The sequence below is a fragment of the Morchella importuna genome (genome assembly GCF_003444635.1).
Source record: "Morchella importuna strain M04M26 chromosome Unknown Morimp01GS061, whole genome shotgun sequence".
NCBI lineage: Eukaryota > Fungi > Ascomycota > Pezizomycetes > Pezizales > Morchellaceae > Morchella > Morchella importuna.
In genome coordinates, this window is record NW_025763458.1 from 132438 (window position 1) to 152136 (window position 19699).

The 19699-nt window shown below is 48.3% G+C and overlaps 6 protein-coding genes across 6 annotated transcripts; 3 read left to right on the top strand and 3 right to left on the bottom strand.

Moving 5' to 3' along the window:
• Positions 1-3723: 3723 nt before the first annotated feature.
• LAJ45_11257 (uncharacterized protein) lies at positions 3724-4869 on the top strand (the record flags this gene model as incomplete). The annotated part of the gene is made up of 7 exons (XM_046120767.1): positions 3724-3766; positions 3954-4015; positions 4082-4318; positions 4375-4460; positions 4530-4613; positions 4672-4719; positions 4785-4869. The coding sequence occupies 7 exons, from the start codon at positions 3724-3726 to the stop codon at positions 4867-4869; spliced, it is 645 nt and encodes a 214-aa protein (XP_045966060.1).
• Positions 4870-5299: 430 nt separating this feature from the next.
• On the bottom strand, positions 5300-5936 carry LAJ45_11258 (uncharacterized protein; the record flags this gene model as incomplete). The annotated part of the gene is made up of 4 exons (XM_046120768.1): positions 5300-5313; positions 5380-5470; positions 5562-5704; positions 5855-5936. The coding sequence occupies 4 exons, from the start codon at positions 5934-5936 to the stop codon at positions 5300-5302; spliced, it is 330 nt and encodes a 109-aa protein (XP_045966061.1).
• Positions 5937-6983: 1047 nt separating this feature from the next.
• Positions 6984-7670, bottom strand: LAJ45_11259 (uncharacterized protein; the record flags this gene model as incomplete). Its single annotated transcript, XM_046120769.1, has 4 exons — positions 6984-7069; positions 7136-7188; positions 7252-7391; positions 7449-7670. 4 exons carry the CDS (start codon positions 7668-7670, stop codon positions 6984-6986), a joined length of 501 nt encoding a protein of 166 aa, XP_045966062.1.
• Positions 7671-9528: 1858 nt separating this feature from the next.
• On the top strand, positions 9529-12856 carry LAJ45_11260 (uncharacterized protein; the record flags this gene model as incomplete). Its single annotated transcript, XM_046120770.1, has 4 exons — positions 9529-10060; positions 10129-11309; positions 11372-11500; positions 11558-12856. The coding sequence occupies 4 exons, from the start codon at positions 9529-9531 to the stop codon at positions 12854-12856; spliced, it is 3141 nt and encodes a 1046-aa protein (XP_045966063.1).
• Positions 12857-13751: 895 nt separating this feature from the next.
• Positions 13752-14174, top strand: LAJ45_11261 (uncharacterized protein; the record flags this gene model as incomplete). Its single annotated transcript, XM_046120771.1, has 1 exon — positions 13752-14174. The coding sequence occupies one exon, from the start codon at positions 13752-13754 to the stop codon at positions 14172-14174; it is 423 nt and encodes a 140-aa protein (XP_045966064.1).
• A 2558-nt stretch (positions 14175-16732) lies between these two features.
• Positions 16733-18799, bottom strand: LAJ45_11262 (uncharacterized protein; the record flags this gene model as incomplete). Its single annotated transcript, XM_046120772.1, has 6 exons — positions 16733-17286; positions 17387-17451; positions 17529-17587; positions 17821-17982; positions 18470-18528; positions 18763-18799. The coding sequence occupies 6 exons, from the start codon at positions 18797-18799 to the stop codon at positions 16733-16735; spliced, it is 936 nt and encodes a 311-aa protein (XP_045966065.1).
• Positions 18800-19699: the final 900 nt, after the last annotated feature.

The window sequence follows — 19699 nt, forward strand, 5'->3', positions numbered from 1 at the left end:
GATCAATCTTCGGCGTTCGGGGTGCATTAACCCTAGTCTTATTCCTCCCAAATGTTCCATCGGCGAAAGCCTCTTTCTCCACATTTCACTCACTGATTATCACTCGGTGACCCTTAAACTCAGTCAATCTTTATCCGGTGACAGTGAGTTGGGAAAAGTAAATATTAGCCAAGTGCCCCTTCAATTCCTGTGGGCAGAAAGTAATCCATGCATCAAATCTTCCTTGGTGAAGCAAGCATGTTAAATTCAAAATCATGCATGTCGTTAGTCACCCAAAATGTTCATGATACTACCAACCATGCCAGGCGGGCTCCATCCATATTTACTCTAGTCGTGATTGGAGTACAGAGAGTGTTCCCCGCTGCTGGTTCTGTTTCATGGTTTTCAGTAGCGCACCTAAAATTGATTCACGGGGGTCTCATATCTGCGCTTACCCGCAAACCAATATCTGGGGTTGGACCCTTATCACTATTACTAGCTCTCTTCCCTGTTGTCAAGACGATTTACAGTCAGTATAGATGGGCTCATTTCCTGAAACCATCATTGTCCATCTGCCTCTAGTGAGTTTCCCGACTAGGAAAGAACATATACAGCCAGGTAGACGATAAGCAATCAGCCATTCATTGTTAGCGAGTTAGATCGACCGGAACAATCCCAAGCCTTAATCTTTGATTCGTGACAGTCCTTGATTTGCATATAGTCTTACCCATACTACGTCAAAAGCAAGGGGACTATTGGCCAATGCTAATCTTTAATTCATTCCGCGGGTCTCACATAGTTGTTGATTTCGATCCAGTATTTTCGCGCGGAAAATCCCCATGAGCTCGCACCCCCCATGGTGTAGATGTGGGTTTCTAGATTCCTATAGTTATTGGTCTGTCTCCGGGACATCGAACAGCGCCGAGTTTATCTCTTTCACCAAGAAAAGACACATACCTCCAAACCGGAGAAACCAAGGATAAATGGCTCCGGCATCTTTAGTTCATACACCAGATCCGCCAGCAAAATTGGAGCAGGTCCTCATTGGTTCGTCTACCATATGTAGGTTTGCTTGCTGCAACGCCAGTGAGAGTGATTAGCCCGGCCTACCTATCTTCATAACATCCAGTAATGCGACTTGCGGAGGTACAATGGCTCAAGCCGAGAAACCCCAAAAAGGGTCTATCCACAGGGCTGCCCTTGCTCTATACTAACTAGACCGGCGTGTGCTCAAGAAAGATTATCTGGCCTTGAGACTATCAGTATACTACATGTATTTACCCCCAGTAATACACGATAAGTAGATTTTAAAGCGTCTTGCATGATGGAGAACAGGTATATGGGTTCCCCCCCCCCCCCCTTCTTCATCAATGGATGTCCAATCCGCTTGTCGTATCGGCCGTCATTCTGCTAAGAAGCAACTTGCCGTATTTTACACATAAATCAGCGACCGAATAGGATCTATAGTCCTATGGAGGTCCTGGAGTATCCTACATCCTGTACGTTTCTCATGAACAACTTTCCCCTATGAGTTATCCCATAGTCCGTTAAAGCTGCCTATTGATTCAGGCGGCGTATTTCAGCTGTGGCTTGTGTCTGGATCACACACATATTCGGCCGCCACCCTTCCTCTTTTAGTCATTATAATATTCTGTCAAATAGACAGCATCTAAGCACCGGATTATGGGATACAACCTATCCACAGGCCCGAGTTTTTGGCACCGCCTGTTATAGTTGTCTATTTATTCTGTTGTTACTTGGGGGGAAGGCCTAGGAGAGTTGGAGTTTAACTTTCCTTACGGAGATAATTGGGGAAGAAAGGGGAGACGAATGGTGGGGTGGGTCGGTGGTGGTGTAACAGCGGTTCCATGGCAAGGATAGCATTTTCTGTGACTATATGTACTCTTAAGGCCTGTCATTTATGTCATATCAAACCTTATTTTCTGTGCCTCATGCGTTATGCCTACCATGATATGCGTGTGTGTGTGTGTGTGCGTGTAGGCAGCATTGCGTAATGTAATCACAGATCATCACTCGATCGCCAAGGAGACACCTCTTGTTGGATCATGTGCATACATGTACTGGGCTGTTCAAACCTGTCATGTCGACACCTATCGGCGCCTGTCACTGCCATGTGGACGCTTGTCCGATCTGCAACTATATCGCTACATGTAGTTAGCTCTTTGTCGAGAGAAGAGCCAAATCACCAATCTCACCCTACATGTACCGGGTGTTGAGGGTAAGTGATCAGAATCTAATAAGTAAATGCTGTGGTGAATACGTGTGTTTGTCTTATCAGATTCCGGTCACTTTTCGCTACACCCTAGTACTTTTTCAACCCTCTCATGCTGTTTTTGTTATCAACCCATTGAAACTCCTATGCCTCCTATATATAGCTAGTGTACTTATAAGAAGTGACTTTGGCATTATGCCAACAGTTATCAGAACATGGAGTTCTAGGCACACGTGCGGTCCCCTGGATGGGGATATACTCTCGATGGCGACGACAGCGATATTCTTGGAGTCATTTAAGACGAGGCACTCTAGGCTCTTTACGATTATTGTTGCCAAACTGTCTTTATGAAATACATCATGTATGTTGAGTATATGACAATTCATCCGAGTGACTTCCTATGACGCAATCTACTAACATGCTTGTATTGACAGTCTACCAAAGTAGTTATAACAGGCCTTAACCTGCAGTAGCAAAACTGTCTTTCTTGGATACACTTCTGACTTCATATTAAGTCCGAACAAAGGTCATGGGGCTGAGCTCGTGTTCCCAAGGGGGTCCCACAGTTGCAATTGGCAGACCATTGTCTCGTTCTGTTTCTCGCTTCTTCACACATCCAATCCTTAATATGAAACTATGATCATGATCGCCACGAATATCATCGGAGCACCTTTTTCAGATATAAGGTTCTTATGGGTGAGTTTAGAGAGGGCAGAATCAGCAAATTTGTCATAGCACAGTACGTACAAGGCTCTGGGATTAAGTGAGTGAACGGATCCACACCAGTCAACACCCCATTTAGTTCACTCACTTAATGCCAGAGCCTTGTACATGTGTCTTGGTTGTTTGAAAGTTAAACACACTTGTGGTAAATAGCACTTACTGAGAAGTACGTGCGTCGCCCAATCATACAGGAAGCTAAACAGCAGATCGAGAGCCGTGCTACTGTTGAGTCCCAACGCCTGATTCGGTCTACCAAATCCCACTCTCGAAGGCCCCCAAACTTCCCACAATCATCAAAACGAAAGTTCTATTTTTGTCACCAAAAAATGTTAGTTGGTGTGCGCGTTCAGCCTAGGTGAGAGCCTCGATCTTCATCGGCAATGATCGATTTTGCATATTAACCCACACCGTCAGATCAGCCGCAGGACAATGTGATTTATTACGTAGAAGTACATGAAGAACATCTCCTGTTTATGGAAACCTCTCTCGATCCACCCCTCAGATCGACGGCTGCAATTTGAGTCCAGCTGTTTTGCTTTTGCTCACAACCATAAAAATGTCCAGTGCCAAGCGGTTGATTACTCTGGGCCGCCTGTCTACCTAGCTGCACCTGTCTGTCCGTGCACCAGCTAAGCACAGCCACCAGGGTGCACAAAATCCTCGATACGTAGTGGGCAACAAAATGGCGTCAACACTGGATTGGATCCTGAGAAACGAACGACGATAACTTCCTCTCCCCGCCAACCCCGCCCCCGCGCCCGCTCGACGAATCGCAAACCACCCCCCCAATGGCGGACAGCACAAACAACGATGCGCTCGTGCGCTCAGAAGGTAAGCCAATTCAGCCAATATCTATCTATACACACATGCGCCCGCCGATTTGAAGCCGATATATTCAGAAATTGCTCTCGGGAACTTGCACTTCAGAAGCCCCGAGACTAGCTACTATATCTCTGCTCCATAGTGACTTCAAACTAGCCCCGCAAGTGCAAAAAAACACCTATTAACCCCCCGCCAGACCCCAATCACCCCGCAAACCTCATCTGCAGCCTCTGCAGGAACTTCTACGACCATGGCTGGGTAAGAAGCCACCCACCGCACCCGCACCCGCAGCGCATCATGACCCCAACTAACAAACCATCCTAGGTAACCGGCACCGGCGGCGGCATCTCCATCCGCCACGCCGACCATGTCTTCCTCGCCCCCTCTGGCGTACAGAAGGAGCGCCTAGCGCCCGAAAACATGTTTGTCATGGACTTCACCACCAAGGAGTACATTCGGCGGCCACTGGAGCTCAAGCCATCAGCATGCACGCCGCTGTTCATGGCGGCTTTCACGAAGCGTGGTGCGGGAGCGTGCATCCACACGCATTCGCAGGCGGCGGTACTTGCACGCTCATTAGTCGCGGGCGCACCTTCTCGATTGCGAATATCGAGCAGATCAAGGCGATACCGAAGCCGAGTACGGGAGGGTATTGCGGATATTTTGATACATTGACGATACCGATTATTGAGAATACGGCGCAGTGAGTTGTCAAGTGGGATCTGAGAGAGTTAAGGAAAGGGTGCTTTATTAATATTGGTTGGGCATGCAGTGAGGAGGATCTGAGGGATAGCTTGGAGCAGGCTATGAATGAGTATCCCGACACATGCGCGGTGCTGGTTAGGAGACATGGAGTGTATGCTCCCATCCCCGCCCGGCTGTTTCTGAGATTTAGGGTGCTGACGAGAATCAAGTTATGTGTGGGGTGACACTGTCTGGAAAGCCAAAACACAGTGTGAAAGGTGAGACGCTTTTCCCCACGCAGCTGATTGTAAATTGACTCTGACGTATGTGTGTGCTGTGGCAGTCTTGATTATCTTTTCCAGCTCGCTGTCGAGATGCACAAGCTCGGACTGGATCCAGCAGGCCCCATTGCACCCGTTGAGGAGTAGCAACAGCTCAACATCGCCAGGTAAAACGAAGCAAAAAAGATCATGACCAGAATCTAACCACCATACATTGTGGATCATGTGAGAGGAGGGAAAACGTAGAGACTTTGTACAGCGGAGATCCCTCTCTAGTTTATGTAGGTACAATACGTAGATGAGAGAATTATTGAGGTTATATCATGCTAGAGCAAATTAATTATTCACGGCCCCCATATGCTGCTGATCATGATATTTATTTGAGTGAATACGGGGTAATCAAAAAAAAAAAAAAATGAACGAGGGGAGCTAAAAATAACACATCATGGTTGCGGTGGGATCATCCTAGAACAGCAGTGAAGTAAACCTAAACCAACCCCCTACCCGCACCCGCACCCGCACCCGCACCTGCACCTGCACCCACAAAAACCCGCAAAAGAAAGCATTGGCACACCCGTCATATCCGCTTCTCTGCATACCACATAGGGAAATTTTGATCATGGGTTTTGAATGGCATTTTATGCGCTTAGTACTTACTACAACGACCTCCATCGCCGCCGACCTGTTCCAAAAACGCCTCGATGTATACCTTTAAACCGTCTTCATCCTCCTCCGGCTCTAGATCCAACTAATATCACACCAGTACTATTAGTAACGCAGCCTCGCTCGACAACCACACCACCATCACCATCACCATCAACCACCACCAGCGCACATACCTCAGCAATCGTCTTGTCATTCACCAGCCTGACCCCGTCCGAGTGGAACCGCACACTGCTCGGGTTGATGCCCTTGGTCTTGCAGTACGCATTGGCAACCTTGTAGAACGGGGCACTGGACTTGATCTTGAACGCCAGCTCACCTAAATATTGTGCGCCCCGCAATTAACACAACATCACACCAGACAAGCTATGTAGCTAGCAATACAGCAGCAGGTAGGTACATGTAGCTTGGTAGATAGCAGTCCATGGGGTAGCTTTGGGGGGTGGATGGAATGCTTTGCTATACTCACCATGCTGTTGAGAGCGCACTATTATTGTGAGTGGAGCGCCTGGCGCAATGGTCTTCGGCTTTATGTCTGGTTTCACGTCCATCTTGTTTCGGCGTGTTCTGGAAGACTAGTGAATCCTGCCGGTGGTACGGTCAATGGAGGGGGGAGGGGTGGGAGGGGTGGGGGGGAGAAGCTCGAGCGTATTGAGCTATTGCTATGAAGTTACTATGTAAGGGTGTGATTGAGGTGTGGTGCCTGAATCCCTGGGTTGGGTGTTGGGTGGGTAATAGAGGAAGGAGACGCGCCGGGCAGACAACGTGGGGTGGGGCGGCGAGAAGCTTGGGGCGGATGTATGGCGACTGTTGTAAGGTAGGTGGTAGTAGTTAGGTGAGGTGGGCAGAGTGGGTGCACGCGACGCAGCGCGGTTGCTACCAAGCTTTTTGATTCGTATGTGGGTTTCTAATTTCGTTTTGAGGAGGTGATCAAAATAGCCAATTTCCCACCTGCACAACACCACATACCACCGCAACCACCAGCTTCTTGTTGTTGTTTTCCTTTTCTTATTCCGCTCGTAGAACGTCACATGCCTGTATCTAGCGTTTCACGGATCCTTAGCCTACCGTTTCCTAGATCGGTAAGTAATCTCTATTAGGGAAAAAACCCCAATCCCAATCCCTAACCCTGACTCCAGCCGTTGCAGTCTGACGCGAGACATGTACCGTAGTGAGGAATTGACACACAAACACAGTACTTGAATGTTTTTTGTTTTTGTTTTGTTTTCCATTTTTTTTTACAAACGGTTCCTGAATAATAGTACACACACGCACAAGAAGTGCCCACCAAATCCAATCCAAGCCCACCCCCCCAATTTTCATAATTGACCCAACATTAAAACCGCCTCACCGATATCCTTTGAGATCATGACCACCCAAACCGTTGTTAAAAGAATAGGCCGAAAAAATACATCAGAACCGAAAAACACCAGTGAAAAAGATAAACATAAAAAAATAGAGAAAAAAGAAGAGGATTGATTTTCTTGTCGAAAATTCACTTCAATTCTCCTGATTAAAGCACATAGCGTACAGGGCCGCAGAAGAAGCACATTAAGACCCTGAACCTATCCATACTACCCAGAAACTCCTTGTGGTGTTTACAAGACAATGATACCGGCGGCAACGGCGAAAAGGGCGATGAAGGAACCAGTTACGGTGTATCCAGCAGCAGCGGAATCCGAAGCTGTGGCAGAAGCGTTAGCGGTTTCGGTCCCGGTAGAAGAGCCAGATCCTGAGCGTGTAGAAGTACCGGAGGTGCCAGAGGCTGAGGCGGACGATCCAGTTCCAGTGGCAGTTTGAGATCTATTGGAGCACATCAATTAGCACTCAAAGCCCAAGTTATATTTCCTGGGCTGAAGAACTTACGATCCAGATCCTGTGGCAGCAGTTCCAGTTCCAGTTCCAGTGGCAGTAGCTCCAGCACCGGCAGAGGTCGACAAGAACTCATTAGTGATGCATGACTGAACGCACTTAGAGAAGGCATCAGTCTCTGCGGCGGTGCCGTTCTATTCATTCTCAGTTAGTTCACGGCTTATCACTCGAGAATTACATTGTTAACTTACGCCTTGAGGGCAAGCGGCGGCACATTCGTTGGTCGCATTGACCATCGAGGCATCTGGGGCCGGGACACCCACACAGGATGCCTGGCAAGTTACATCGCCGGTGTCACAAGCATTGAGGCAAATGGTGGTTGGGTTAGGAGCGGCGGAAGTGGTTGTCGACGATGACTGAGCAGCAGCAAGGGCAACGAAGCCAGCGGACAGAAGGATGGCGGAGAATCTCATATTTGCTAGTGATGGGTGAAGAGAAAGGTTACTTCTTGTGGTTTGCTGAAGAGCAGTTATTAGGAGGTATTAGAGTAAGTAAGTACGAGGTGCAGATTGGAGCGAGTGTGGACTGATGAGAAGGAAGGGAAACAGAAGAGACGAGAAGTCACCAGTTTAAGTACTGTGGATGTCTGTGGGTGTAGAGCATAGAATGGGGCAAGGGATGCATGGCAGGAAAAACTATGGGACTGGGGTGCATTGTGTGAGACAAAAAAAGACGAACTCTTTTCCACTTCTGCCCCTGCAGGCCTGGGCAAACGATGTGCGACTAACGGGCAGCTACATCGTTCAAGTCCCTGCAACTGGGGGCGGGATAGGGGATTTAGTTCACTGTCTAATTTCACAGTCGCAGGGGTTACTCATTTGGCTTCAAGCCATACATCCCAATGTGATGCAGCATTTACTATTTTTGTAAGCCTCTCTGATTTCTGTCCAATCCAGTGGTCGTGGATAAATTAGAGCCAACCTCGGCGCGGCAATTACACATTTTTGTTTCCTGGCAACCCTTTTCATGGATCTCTATCTGGAATACGGGTTATCAATGCTGGCTGTTACTTTAGGTATGTGCCTTCAGTGTGTGTACCTACATGTACTTAATTTTTTAGATTTAAAGGCACTGCGCGTACAGCCGCCTGTATTGAATAGATACGTTTTCAACATCATAGACTCGTCTTGAACCACTGTTAACAGAGAGAGAAAGGAGATTACGTACATGCAGTCCCATGATTCCTTTGCGTTCTACAGTCCTCTACGAGCCTTGCAATCGGATTAAGTGCCAATACAGCCGACCTTCCCGGGCCACACTCTCCTGATCAGTGATCATCACTTCCTCAAAGCGTTGGCATACCCTAAATAAATACTCTAATGTTTATGTGGATAGGAACCTTGCTTCCAGGTCGCTAACGGTACATGTAGGGATCCCTTCCTTTGCTCCAAAGTAAACATTGCAATATCCGGCACTATGTACCGAGTAATCGGAAAACCGAGGAGGGGTTGTGTACTCTAAAGTCTGTGATGAAGAGCTGCATTCGGCATACCGAAGGGGTCTAGAGGATTGTCCTATGCCCGAGAATTCTGGTGATTTTTCCCCAGCGCGTGATCTAGGCTCAGGCCATTGAAGGCAGGTACATGACACAATGTCACAATGTCACAAGATCTAAGCAAGCGTTGAAGCAGCGCTCTGGTAAATTTCTGTTGTTAGCAGTTAAATATCATTACCAATTTTTGTGAGTCGTGGTCGGCTGTACTCCTACAGAACGCATAAAGGGGTTGGTTCGGGTTACATGTATTTCCTAGGAGACATGTATGTATCAGAACCAACCTAGGGCGTTCTCGTACCTGGAACCAGTAAGTCGCACGAGGGAAATACGATCATCGGATAATGCGTACATAGATTCCTTTTTCTTGTTCAAAAACATCGGACTAGTGGAGTTGGATTAAAGATCCAATGCCGTTATGTATTTTGAGTATTTTTTCTGATATTTAGAGGTTTGGAGCTCTTGAGCTGAGTGTCTGTTCGTTTTCAGCTCGCTAAATCCCCTTCATTTCGGGAGCGCGTGCGTGTGGCTCCCCCACAAATAACTCCCCAGCCCACGATGACTTCATTGTTCGTTATTAAAGTGCACTGATTTGAAAACGCAATACTCTATGCCAGAGATATCTTACCGTAATTTGCACTTGCATGGGGTTGCACGATAGGCTGTGTGTGATATGTAGGCCGGTACCGCCAAGATTTGGATGAATAAGCGTCGCGGTTTACGCGATCCAACGCGTCTTCCTGCAAACTGCGGCAAACGACAATAAGACAACCGCCGCTATGGACAGTGACGACGACTTTGGGAGCGATGATTTTGGGGATATTAACGACGATGAACTTATAGCAGCTGCTACCCAAGCCGAACAGGCTGCCCATTCTCACCAGCGACCACCACAGCAGAATCAACGGACTAGCAGCGTTGGGGATGTGAATGGCAATGGTGGCGGAGATAATAATCTGTTCCTTCCAGACGATTTTGACTCCGACGTCGAGATCACAGGTGCTTTGGTAGCACCGCAATCGTCGGACTATGGGTCTCAAAGACCTCCGCCGTCCACTGGGCAGCTCCGTCAGGCTACTCTCTTCGGTGGAAGAGTCCCAGACGAACCTCCGGGGTCCTCAGCTCGTCCCCAAAATGTCCACAACTATCCGCTGGCTAGCACTCAAGCTCAAGAGCCCCCGACACACCACAAGATTGACCGAGAAGCTGCGAAAACATGGGTCTACCCATCCAATGTTAGTCATCGAGAGTACCAGTATTCAATTGTTCACAAAGCATTGTTCTCCAATATTCTCGTAGCTCTGCCCACCGGTACGCTGAAAGATACCCTCACTCCACTCACCCCGAATCGAGCTAAGCGATTTTGTGAATACATGCAGGTCTCGGGAAAACCTTTATTGCTGCAACCGTAATGCTCAATTGGTTCCGATGGGCTCCCGAGTCTCAGATAGCATTTTTAGCACCGACCAAACCATTGGTTGCCCAACAGATCGATGCATGCTACAACATTGCCGGTATTCCGAGAAGTCAGACAGCAGAGCTGACAGGTGCCGTGAATGCCGATCTGCGCCGAGAGTATTGGGAAGAGAGAAGGGTGTTTTTCCTCACCCCACAGACAATGCAGAATGATATTTCCCGCGGGATCTGCAATCCGAAGAGGATTGTCTGCCTGGTGATCGATGAAGCTCATAAGGCCACTGGGAACTACGCGTTCGCAACTGTGGTTAATCAGATTCGAAAAGCAAATACTTCTCTTCGTGTATTAGCACTTACAGCTACTCCGGGTGCCACAATCGACAAAGTTCAAGAGGTTATCGACTCACTTGGCATCGCTAGAGTCGAAATTAGGAATCTTGAATCCATGGATATTCAACCATATGTTTTCAAGAAACACATAGTGACCCAAGTTTTTGAGCTCACCGAAGAAATTGTTTTTCTCCGCGATCTGTATTGCGAGTGCCTACAGCCTCTCCTCAAAAAACTGAACGACGCAAAGGCCTATTGGGTCACTGACCCTAAATCGCTAACCATGTATGGTCTCAATAAAGCGTCCCGGGACTGGATGGCGTCCAATGCCGGCCGAACCGCAAACCGGGGACTTAAGGGCATGCTAATGAATGCGTTTTCATTTCTATCGTCCTTGGCGCTGCCACTGCATTATCTCACAGAACATGGAATTCGTGTTTTCTATCACAGCTTGGTAAATATTCAGAATGAGATATTATCTGGGGATGGCGCAAAGTCGAAGCTTGGGTTCATTAATGATGAAAAATTTCAAAAGGTCATGAGACGTGCACAGGGAATGATAGTGGATGAAGACTTCTCAGGACACCCAAAGTTAGACTACATGGCCGGGGCAATATTGAAGCATTTTGCAGACGCTGCAGATATGGATGAGAAGCGAGAGACCAGAATCATGGTATTCACAAGTTACAGGAGCAGTGCGGAAGAGGTTGTGAGGGTGCTTAAGAAACATGAGCCAATGATCAAACCGCATATTTTTGTTGGACAGCAGGATTCAAAGACAGCTGACGGAATGAAACAGAAAGATCAAATAGAGGTTGGATTCTCTATTCTAACCAGATAACAGCGTAGAAACACTGCTAATTACAGGACATGTAGATCATCAAAAAATTCCAACAGGGCATATATAATGTAATTGTTGCTACTAGCATTGGTGAGGAGGGTTTGGATATTGGTGAAGTTGATATGATTGTTTGCTATGATCAAAACAAAACACCTATCCGTATGGTACGAAAAATCTCCCTTTATAAAGTTAATCAGCAAGTCCTAAATTTCTGGCCATAGCTCCAACGCATGGGCCGTACTGGGCGTAAACGTGAGGGACATGTCCTCGTCTTGCTTAGCAAAGGAAAGGAAGAAGAGAATTACAAAAGGGCATGGGACGATTACCGCTTTATCCAGAATGAAATCGAGTCTGGTAATAAATTCGTCTACCACCACGATGAATCACCGCGGATACTACCTAGAGACATCCAACCAGTTGTCGATAAGAAGGTGATTGAAATACCAGTTGAGAACACTCAGCCGGAAACGAAGCGGACTCGTGCAAAGCCAGGCAAAAAAGCAAAAATAGTGAAGCCTTTTTTCATGCCTGAGGGTGTTAAGACGGGCTTTGTAAAAGCATCGAGAATAGGAAAGGATGATTCGGAGGAACAAGAGGAGGATGTTCCCACGGAGGAGCTGGCGCCGTTATTAACGGTTCCTGAAGCTGGCCTTTTAAATACCAGCGAAGAGCGAGAACTCAATCGCCGATTCAAAACCGTATACGGCACTGACGAAGAGATGGAGCACATTACTATACCTGGAACAGACAAATTCCCAGCGTTCCAGCGTAATCTAACAAAGACACGATACGTAAAACACGGCAGAGCAACCAAAAGCATGGTACGGCTGTTTCAGAAATTCACCACCATAGACGAGGATCCCACCAATACATATACGCAGAAATTCGACCCAGAGATACTAAAGCCACCTCCGGAACCAATTGTACAAAAATTTCAACCCAAAACAAAACCTTTCAAGCCAGTCGTACCGACGGGCAAGGGCCTAGTCGAACGGTCTGGAAATGTACCCAAGCCTTCAAAAGCAAAGGCAAAGCCAATCTCCAAGCGCCCTGAGCCAGCTGTGAAACGGAAACGCAAGGCCTCCGATAGTTCGATAGAGGAGAAAAAATCGATAGATCTAACAAGCTCACCAGGTGGTGACACTATCGACGAGGACAAAGACGAGGATAAGGATGAGGATGTAATGATAGAGTCCGACTCAAGTCTGCCCAGAGCTAAAAGGAAGAAATTCTCAACTGGGACATCAGAGGAAGAAGATGATGATAAAGACGACGATAAAGATACTGATGATGATGACGACGGCGATGACGAAGTTCTACCGAATTTCACAGAAATGATCCAAGGGTTCCGCACTGAAAAGGCGAAGCCAAAGGTTTCTGTAAGGCCAATGACATCGAAGGCTGCAAAGGCTGCGGCTAGCAAAAAGAACAGGATGGCCATGAGGGTAACGAAGGTGACAAAGAAGAAACCACCAGTAAGAGGGGAAAAGGCGAGAAAGTACGATAGTGATGAGGACTAGAGGAGCTGCGTTTATGGTTTTTTTTTTTTACTATAGATCTAGAATTTCCCCTTTCTTTTTCTGTCCTTGTACACTACATGTACCTATTATCCGTCATTTATTCTGGTGTTATCGGATGTATGAAGTTTTTCTCTGCCTTTGTAGATATATACCTAAATAAACGTAGTATTAAAAGACCCTGTTCTGACCTCCCTACCAACGCCTCCCACGCATCAACGTGTTGGTATTGACCACCGGGGCTCAGCCACAAACGCATCGATAAATGCTGTAGGAGGTAATTTAGAGGCTCGAGTTGGGTGCATCCACAACGCTAAGTTTGTTGGTTATTCAGGCACGTGACCTGGCCCACCTAACGTCTGGTTCGAGATAAGCTCGATAATTACAACAGCACGAGTCTCCACTGTCTATATACCGCCTATACTTACAACATCTAGCCCCCACTCTGGCTGTCCAACAGACCAAGTTTGTAGAATCAATTAGATGTACACAGAGAGGCGTCCCAGTCACCAAAGTTACTTACTGGGGCCCTGGCAGTCGATAATACTCCAGCCAGTTCCCATTTTAATGACTGTGAAGTGTTGACCAGGAGGTCAGAGCACCTTAGCTTAACCACGAATCCCTTCAGGATCACATGATATCACTCGACCCTCATAACCTCCCCAAATAATCTTCTAATATCAGTACAGCAGCAACTACAAATCTGCTACACCAAACCCTTAAACATGCAAGTTAGACTACGTAAACTAGCGCACCAAACCATCCCCTCGCCCCTAAAACCAAAGCCAATTCCACCCTCCAAAAAGTGACGTAACAATCACCGCACCACCCATCCCCTCCCCCCCCCAAAAAAAACAGCCCCCCGTACCCCCGCCCGATAATCTCAAAAAAATCCACAATGTGCCAAATGCTATTCATCTACCACACCACCTGCGGGCATCGCGGCTTCACTCGAACCCCGCTCACGCCCACCTGTGGCTACAGCTGCACGCTGCTTCTCAAGCACCTCGACGTCCCGCATCACTGCCCCGAGTGCAGCAGCATCCCAGCTGCACCCGGGGTCGCTGGCATGATTCCGTATATGCGGGCCCCCGAGCCCCGGCCCCAGCGGCGTCTGCAGAATGCTGAGAAGAAGAAGGAGGATGAGAAGAAGAAGAAGCTTAAGGAGGAAGAGGAGAAGGAGAGGGAGAAGGAGGGAGAAGGAGGGGCGAGTGAGGAAGGAGGGGTGGATTGGAAGGAGCGGTTTGCAACGGTGCTTAGAGGGGTTGTGGGGGAGGTTGGGGCGTTGGTGGTGGTGGAGATGCTGAATAGGAGGGAGTGATTAGTGAGTGTGGGGATGCCGTGGTGCGGTGTCTATTACCTACAGTGGACATTCTAGGGAGAAGCAGGGGCTTATGGGCCTCAATACAATCTAATAATATCTTCTCTAGTAGTTGAGAATCATTATAAAAAAAAGCATCACCAGAGCTATTCGAGCATGATCTTGAGCTTCATAGGCCCTTACTTGTGTGCCAGTTGGTGTCAATGATCTTTATCTCATCAATTTATGTTATATCCCCCGGGATCCCTACCGGCACTGACTACATGTTACTTAGTGCCGGCCGAGTCAAAAATCCTCCAAGCCGTGCGTTTATGTTACCGCCCGAAATATACCAGCATCATAGAGCCAATCTACCTCTTCCCTACCCATACGTAAAACGCACCCCATAGCGCAATATATCTACCTTCGTCAACCCTCCTTCCCTTCATTACCCTTAGCTACGCTCTTAACACACTAGCTTCCACTCCTAAATACTCTTCTCACACCTAAAGACCAGCGAGCCAGATCCCCCAGTTCAAACCCCTATCGATACGGAAATGATCGGTTCTGCATGAAATGCGATGCTGCCTTTGGAAGCCTTTAGAGATGGTGGAAAGACCCAGGTCCAGGCGTGGTATGTAAAGGTAGTAGTCAAGTCTATTTATATGTCTGCTTTATGGGTAGAGATGCGGCGGTTGAGGTACGGCGGTCGAAGTGGGGGCGGCTGAGTGTTGGGCCACGGTGTTCAAGTCTGGCCGAGCCCGAGCACTTATTTCAGAACAGATTTCAACAGAGAACTACATTTTTCTGCACCGAAAACCAGGTTTGATATCTCCGCCCCCACCATGGCGACACATGACCCATCGCCGCCGGTGTGGTTCTCACGCTGATTACATATCAGGTCATTGACAGCACAGTTCATGCATACATGTACATACATGTACATGCTAGGTAGACACGCAGAAATTGACATATGTCACTCCCGCTGTGGACCAGGTACAATTAAAATACTTACGACTCATAGCTATAGGACCACCACCACCAGAACGATTAAATACTCTAGCTGACATTCTATACTATACTATGGAACGTTTCACAACCCCCCCATTCCTCCCCCGTCCCAGTACAAGATAGCCCATCTAAGCAGCTTCTACCGGTGAAATGTGGCACACACAGAAAATTTGAAGAGTCTACTCTACTCTATTCTTGAAATTCGAGATGTATAAATAGCCACGGAGCTAGTTAGGGCCAAGCTGACAGTGACGGAATTGTAAACCGGGATGGATTCTTGTTTCAGTTTTTACGCTTCCTTAGGACACACGTGCCTTGAAGTTGATTGAGTGGTTGTGGATGATGGAGGTGGACGGCCTTTATCTCCGGGGTTGGTACACGCCTCCCGTCGATCCTTCGGCTCTGTCGGCGAAAGAGGAGGGGGATGTGGACTGTGCTTGGAAGCTGGGGGTGCGCGGTGTGATATGTGGATTCTTCGTTAACTTGACCGTGAGTGTCACAATTGGTAGAGTGGAGTAGAGAGGATATTTACTGAGGAAATCAGTGTTTGATGTATAGATGTGCAACCCCGCAAACAAACACTCCGGACACCATGCTTCTCTGGGGAATATAATGCGTTAGCTGCATCAATATGTGGCGATATGGGAGAGATTCCGAGAGAATAATGCATTGAAACCGATATCCCATCCTCAATTATATTAGCAAACCTACACAGACGAACTATATTGATATAATACATAACTCGAGTAGCATCTACTTGTAATTACATCGATATCTAGGTTTAACAAGCCTAGGTAGCATAGGTGTCATCTCACCTCAGAATCCAGCCCTAATATCAAACATTCTACACTCTCCAGCCGGTGAGAGAAAGTACCTCAACTGCCACTATCAATAATACCAACTTAATATCTACTTCCAACCCCCAACGTCCCCAATTTCAAAACCAACACCCAATCCCGAAGCACCCTCCCAAAACCAATCTCCCCAAGCTCCGTGGAAAACACAATTATCATAACAACCCCGCACAATTGAATGCGGGCTCACGGCCCACCTGCACGTTCCGAGGAAGCCCCCGGCCCTGTCTGCAGCGGGATAAGGTTTTACTTTGACGCCTCCCTCCCCGAATCCCCCCTTCTTCCCCTGCAATTGATTGCCCTTGCGCCGGGGAATTGTACGCTAAGCTAGTGTTTTGAAGCTTAAATAGAGTGTTGTTTGAGGGGAGACGAGGACGCGTAATGGGGGTGGATTAGGGGTGGGAGAATTTGGGTTGGGGTTGTACGGGGGTTAGGGGTGGTACATGTGGCGTTTACATATTTACCCCGGTCCACGATGGATGTTTTGGGGGATGGTTTTGGTAGGACCGCGGGGCCGGTAGTGAGTACTACATGTAATGATATCAGGCTTCCTTGGCCGTGCTTGCAGTAATTAGTAGGAGGATATGGCTTAATAGCTTGATAGCTCAATAGAGCTAAGGTATGAGCACTTAATTCACGGGCATCTACAAATCCACCACAATTATACACACCTACGCCCAACCCATCATTTACAGAAAAGACCCCCACTCCACTCTACGAGTCCGGAACCGTCCCCTTCTCCTCCTCAAAGATCTTCCCCACATCAATCCCCCCCAACTCCGCCTTCTCCACAACCCTCCTCGAGGCACCCACCACCGGCGCATCCACCATCTTCCCATCCAGCGCCCAGCTCCCCCTCCCCTGCTCCTCGGCCTTCCTGTCCGCCACCAGCACCCGCACCGCACCCCTCACCCTTTCCACACTCGGCAGAAACATCACCTGCACCCTCTCGACCTGCCCCGGGTGGATAACCTGTTTCCCATTAAACCCCATCGCCGCACCTTCCTTGCACTCGCGCGCCAGAGCGCCAGCGTCGCTGGTGTCCTTGTACTCCGTGCACACCAGGTCGATGGCCGACGGGATGTTGTATGCGCGCGCGGCGGCGACGATGGTCTGCCGCGCGAAGAGGAACTCGGTCAGGCTGGGGCTGCGCGTGAGGGAAAGGTCGAGCGCGAAGTCTTCGGCGGCGAAGACGAGGCCGCTGAGGCGCGGGGAGGAGGCACAGATGGAACGGATGTCCATTATTGCGCGGGCAGACTCAAGGAGCGCTGGGGGTGGGTGGTTAGTTACATATGTAGTTTAGAAACATGTTGGGATGGAGGGTTGTTGGTAGAAATGTGAGTGGGGGTGGGGGTGGTGAGTAGAGACCAATGATTTTTATGCCGGTTTTGTTGGGATGGTTTGAGTGGTCGAGAACATTGGCGACAAAGGTTCTTGGTAACGCAGAATAGGGTTAGAGGTTCTCCCGGTACGTATCTTAGACAGGTAGGTAGGGGAGGGTATGGCATACACATCTGCCGGGCTCTCAACTTTCGGGACCACGATTGTGTCGAGATGCGGCGCTTTGAGCTAGGGGTGCAGAACATCATTGGTCAATCACCCCAGTCCCTTGTTTGTTACTTTGCTACTCGCGGCAGGCAAAAAGTACCGGACAATGCGGGTTTTTGGTTCACCAATGGGTGCGCGTGCTAGGCGTGAACTACTGTAAAAAAAGCCTAGAGATAAAACTTGCATTGTCCGGTACTTTTTGCCTGCCGCGAGTACGCTGTTTTAGAGTACATAGGGCGCGTGGTAAGACATACCACTTCTGTGAGATCGTCGAGCGCGAGACCGGTGCCGATCGAGTTTACACGCACGGCTTGCTCGCGAATACCATGGGCGCGGGGCAGTGACAGGATCTCGCGAATGTGCGAGCGCGCGGCGGGCTTCGAGGAGACGGTTACGGAGTCTTCCAAGTCGTAGGTCTAAGTATTTGGGGACAGAAAGGGAAGATTATTTAGTTTTTGGTTATTCTTTTTTTTTCTTTTTCTTTTTTTTCAATTGGACAGACATATAGTAAAGAGAGATCTGACGTCGAGTAATAATTGAGTATGGTGCATGAGACATCGGGTATTTTACAAGATGGGATCTCTTAGGAAAAAGGAAATAGTGCAGAAAGGAGTCAAGTCATGATGATGAGTGGGGTTTTAGATATGAGATAGATAGGGAGATACGTATGTAGGTCTGTAGGTGAACAGGTAATGGGTATGGGGATTGTATGCAGAGATAGTGATGCCATAGAGTTGTAGCTAGAGCTCTACTATTTCCTCCCAATTGGCCTAGGGAGCTCGAGCCAAGGCAAGGCCAAAGGCTGGGCATGCAGGACGCAAAGGTGGGGATAAGGCCAAGTGAAGTGCACATCGACAAGGTAAATACCGAGGTAAGGAATAAAGGAAAAGGGCCAGGTCTTACGATGCAATCAACGTTCAGCAGTCTCGACTTTTCCAACATGCGTTTACTGGACCCGGGGACTACATCCATCCGATGCCATGGTCAGCATAAAGTGCTCAAGAAGAGAAGAAAAAAAAGGCTTGTTCAAAATAGAGGGTTGTTTAGAAAGTCCGATTTAGAAGCAGAATCGAGGCAAGGTTCCGCAAAGTCTCCATGAAGCTAGGCAGACTGACAGATCTCTCTCTCGCTCTGATCTATATCTATCCAGCTAGATTGAATGAACAGCGGATAGATAAGCAGTGGCAAATACCCACCGTAGAGTAATGCTCGCCGTAATAATGGGGCTGCCATCGATCTTTCTTTCTCTTCTTGTAGCCTGTACGGAACCGGGAGTAATGACAGCCCGGGGAAGAGGGAAAAGAAGGTGGGGAGGGTGTGTATTTAGGATGTTGTCTTAGTGCAGGGATAAGGGACAGATTTACTAAGCGTATCAGTCTTGGCAGGCACTTGCCTTAGATGGGAAATAGTAATAATTCTTCCAAGTGGAGAGTGCATAAGGTTCTTCTCTTTCTGGAACAGCAGCTGCGATTGAGATGGAGGCATCAGCCAGCGACAGAGTTGTCGGATCCATATCAGTAGAGTCAGTCAGCACTGGGAAGAGTAGCTATCAATCTAATCACCCGTTTCCAAACCGCCTGTGGGGGTAAAGGTAAGGGTTGTGTTACTGCTACCTGGGTACATAGAGATACTCCCGGTGACAAGTTGTCCTCACAAGAATCCTGGATTCTCACGCCACAGCAGAGATAGATAGGCTTCTGGCCAGGAGTGCTCTTCTCCATTAATTACCTCCGTGGGCTGTGATTGGCTGGCTGGACGTCGTTGCTGTTCGTACTGATGAACTTATTTTAAAGATTAGTGGATGGCAGATCAGCTTTCTTGGAGTGACGTCGAGTAGTTTGGGTGCTTCTATTTCTAGTCCATCATCCTTGTTCCTTTCCCCTGCTACGGCGCCACACACACATTGCGTACGCTTCTGAACGAGCCCCACGTTTGCAACGTCGTTCACCCTCTCTCGAGCGGAGTTGTCCGTACCCGTTCCCGGACAACGTGATACCTTCCCTAGGAGACGTATGCCTATCTGCAACTTGAGGAGGGTGTAAGAGGGCATCTTGTCTGAGAGTCCTCGTATCGACTGATGGGGGACGGATTGCACTGGACTGGTTGGGCAGACAAAACAAAAAATACAGAGAG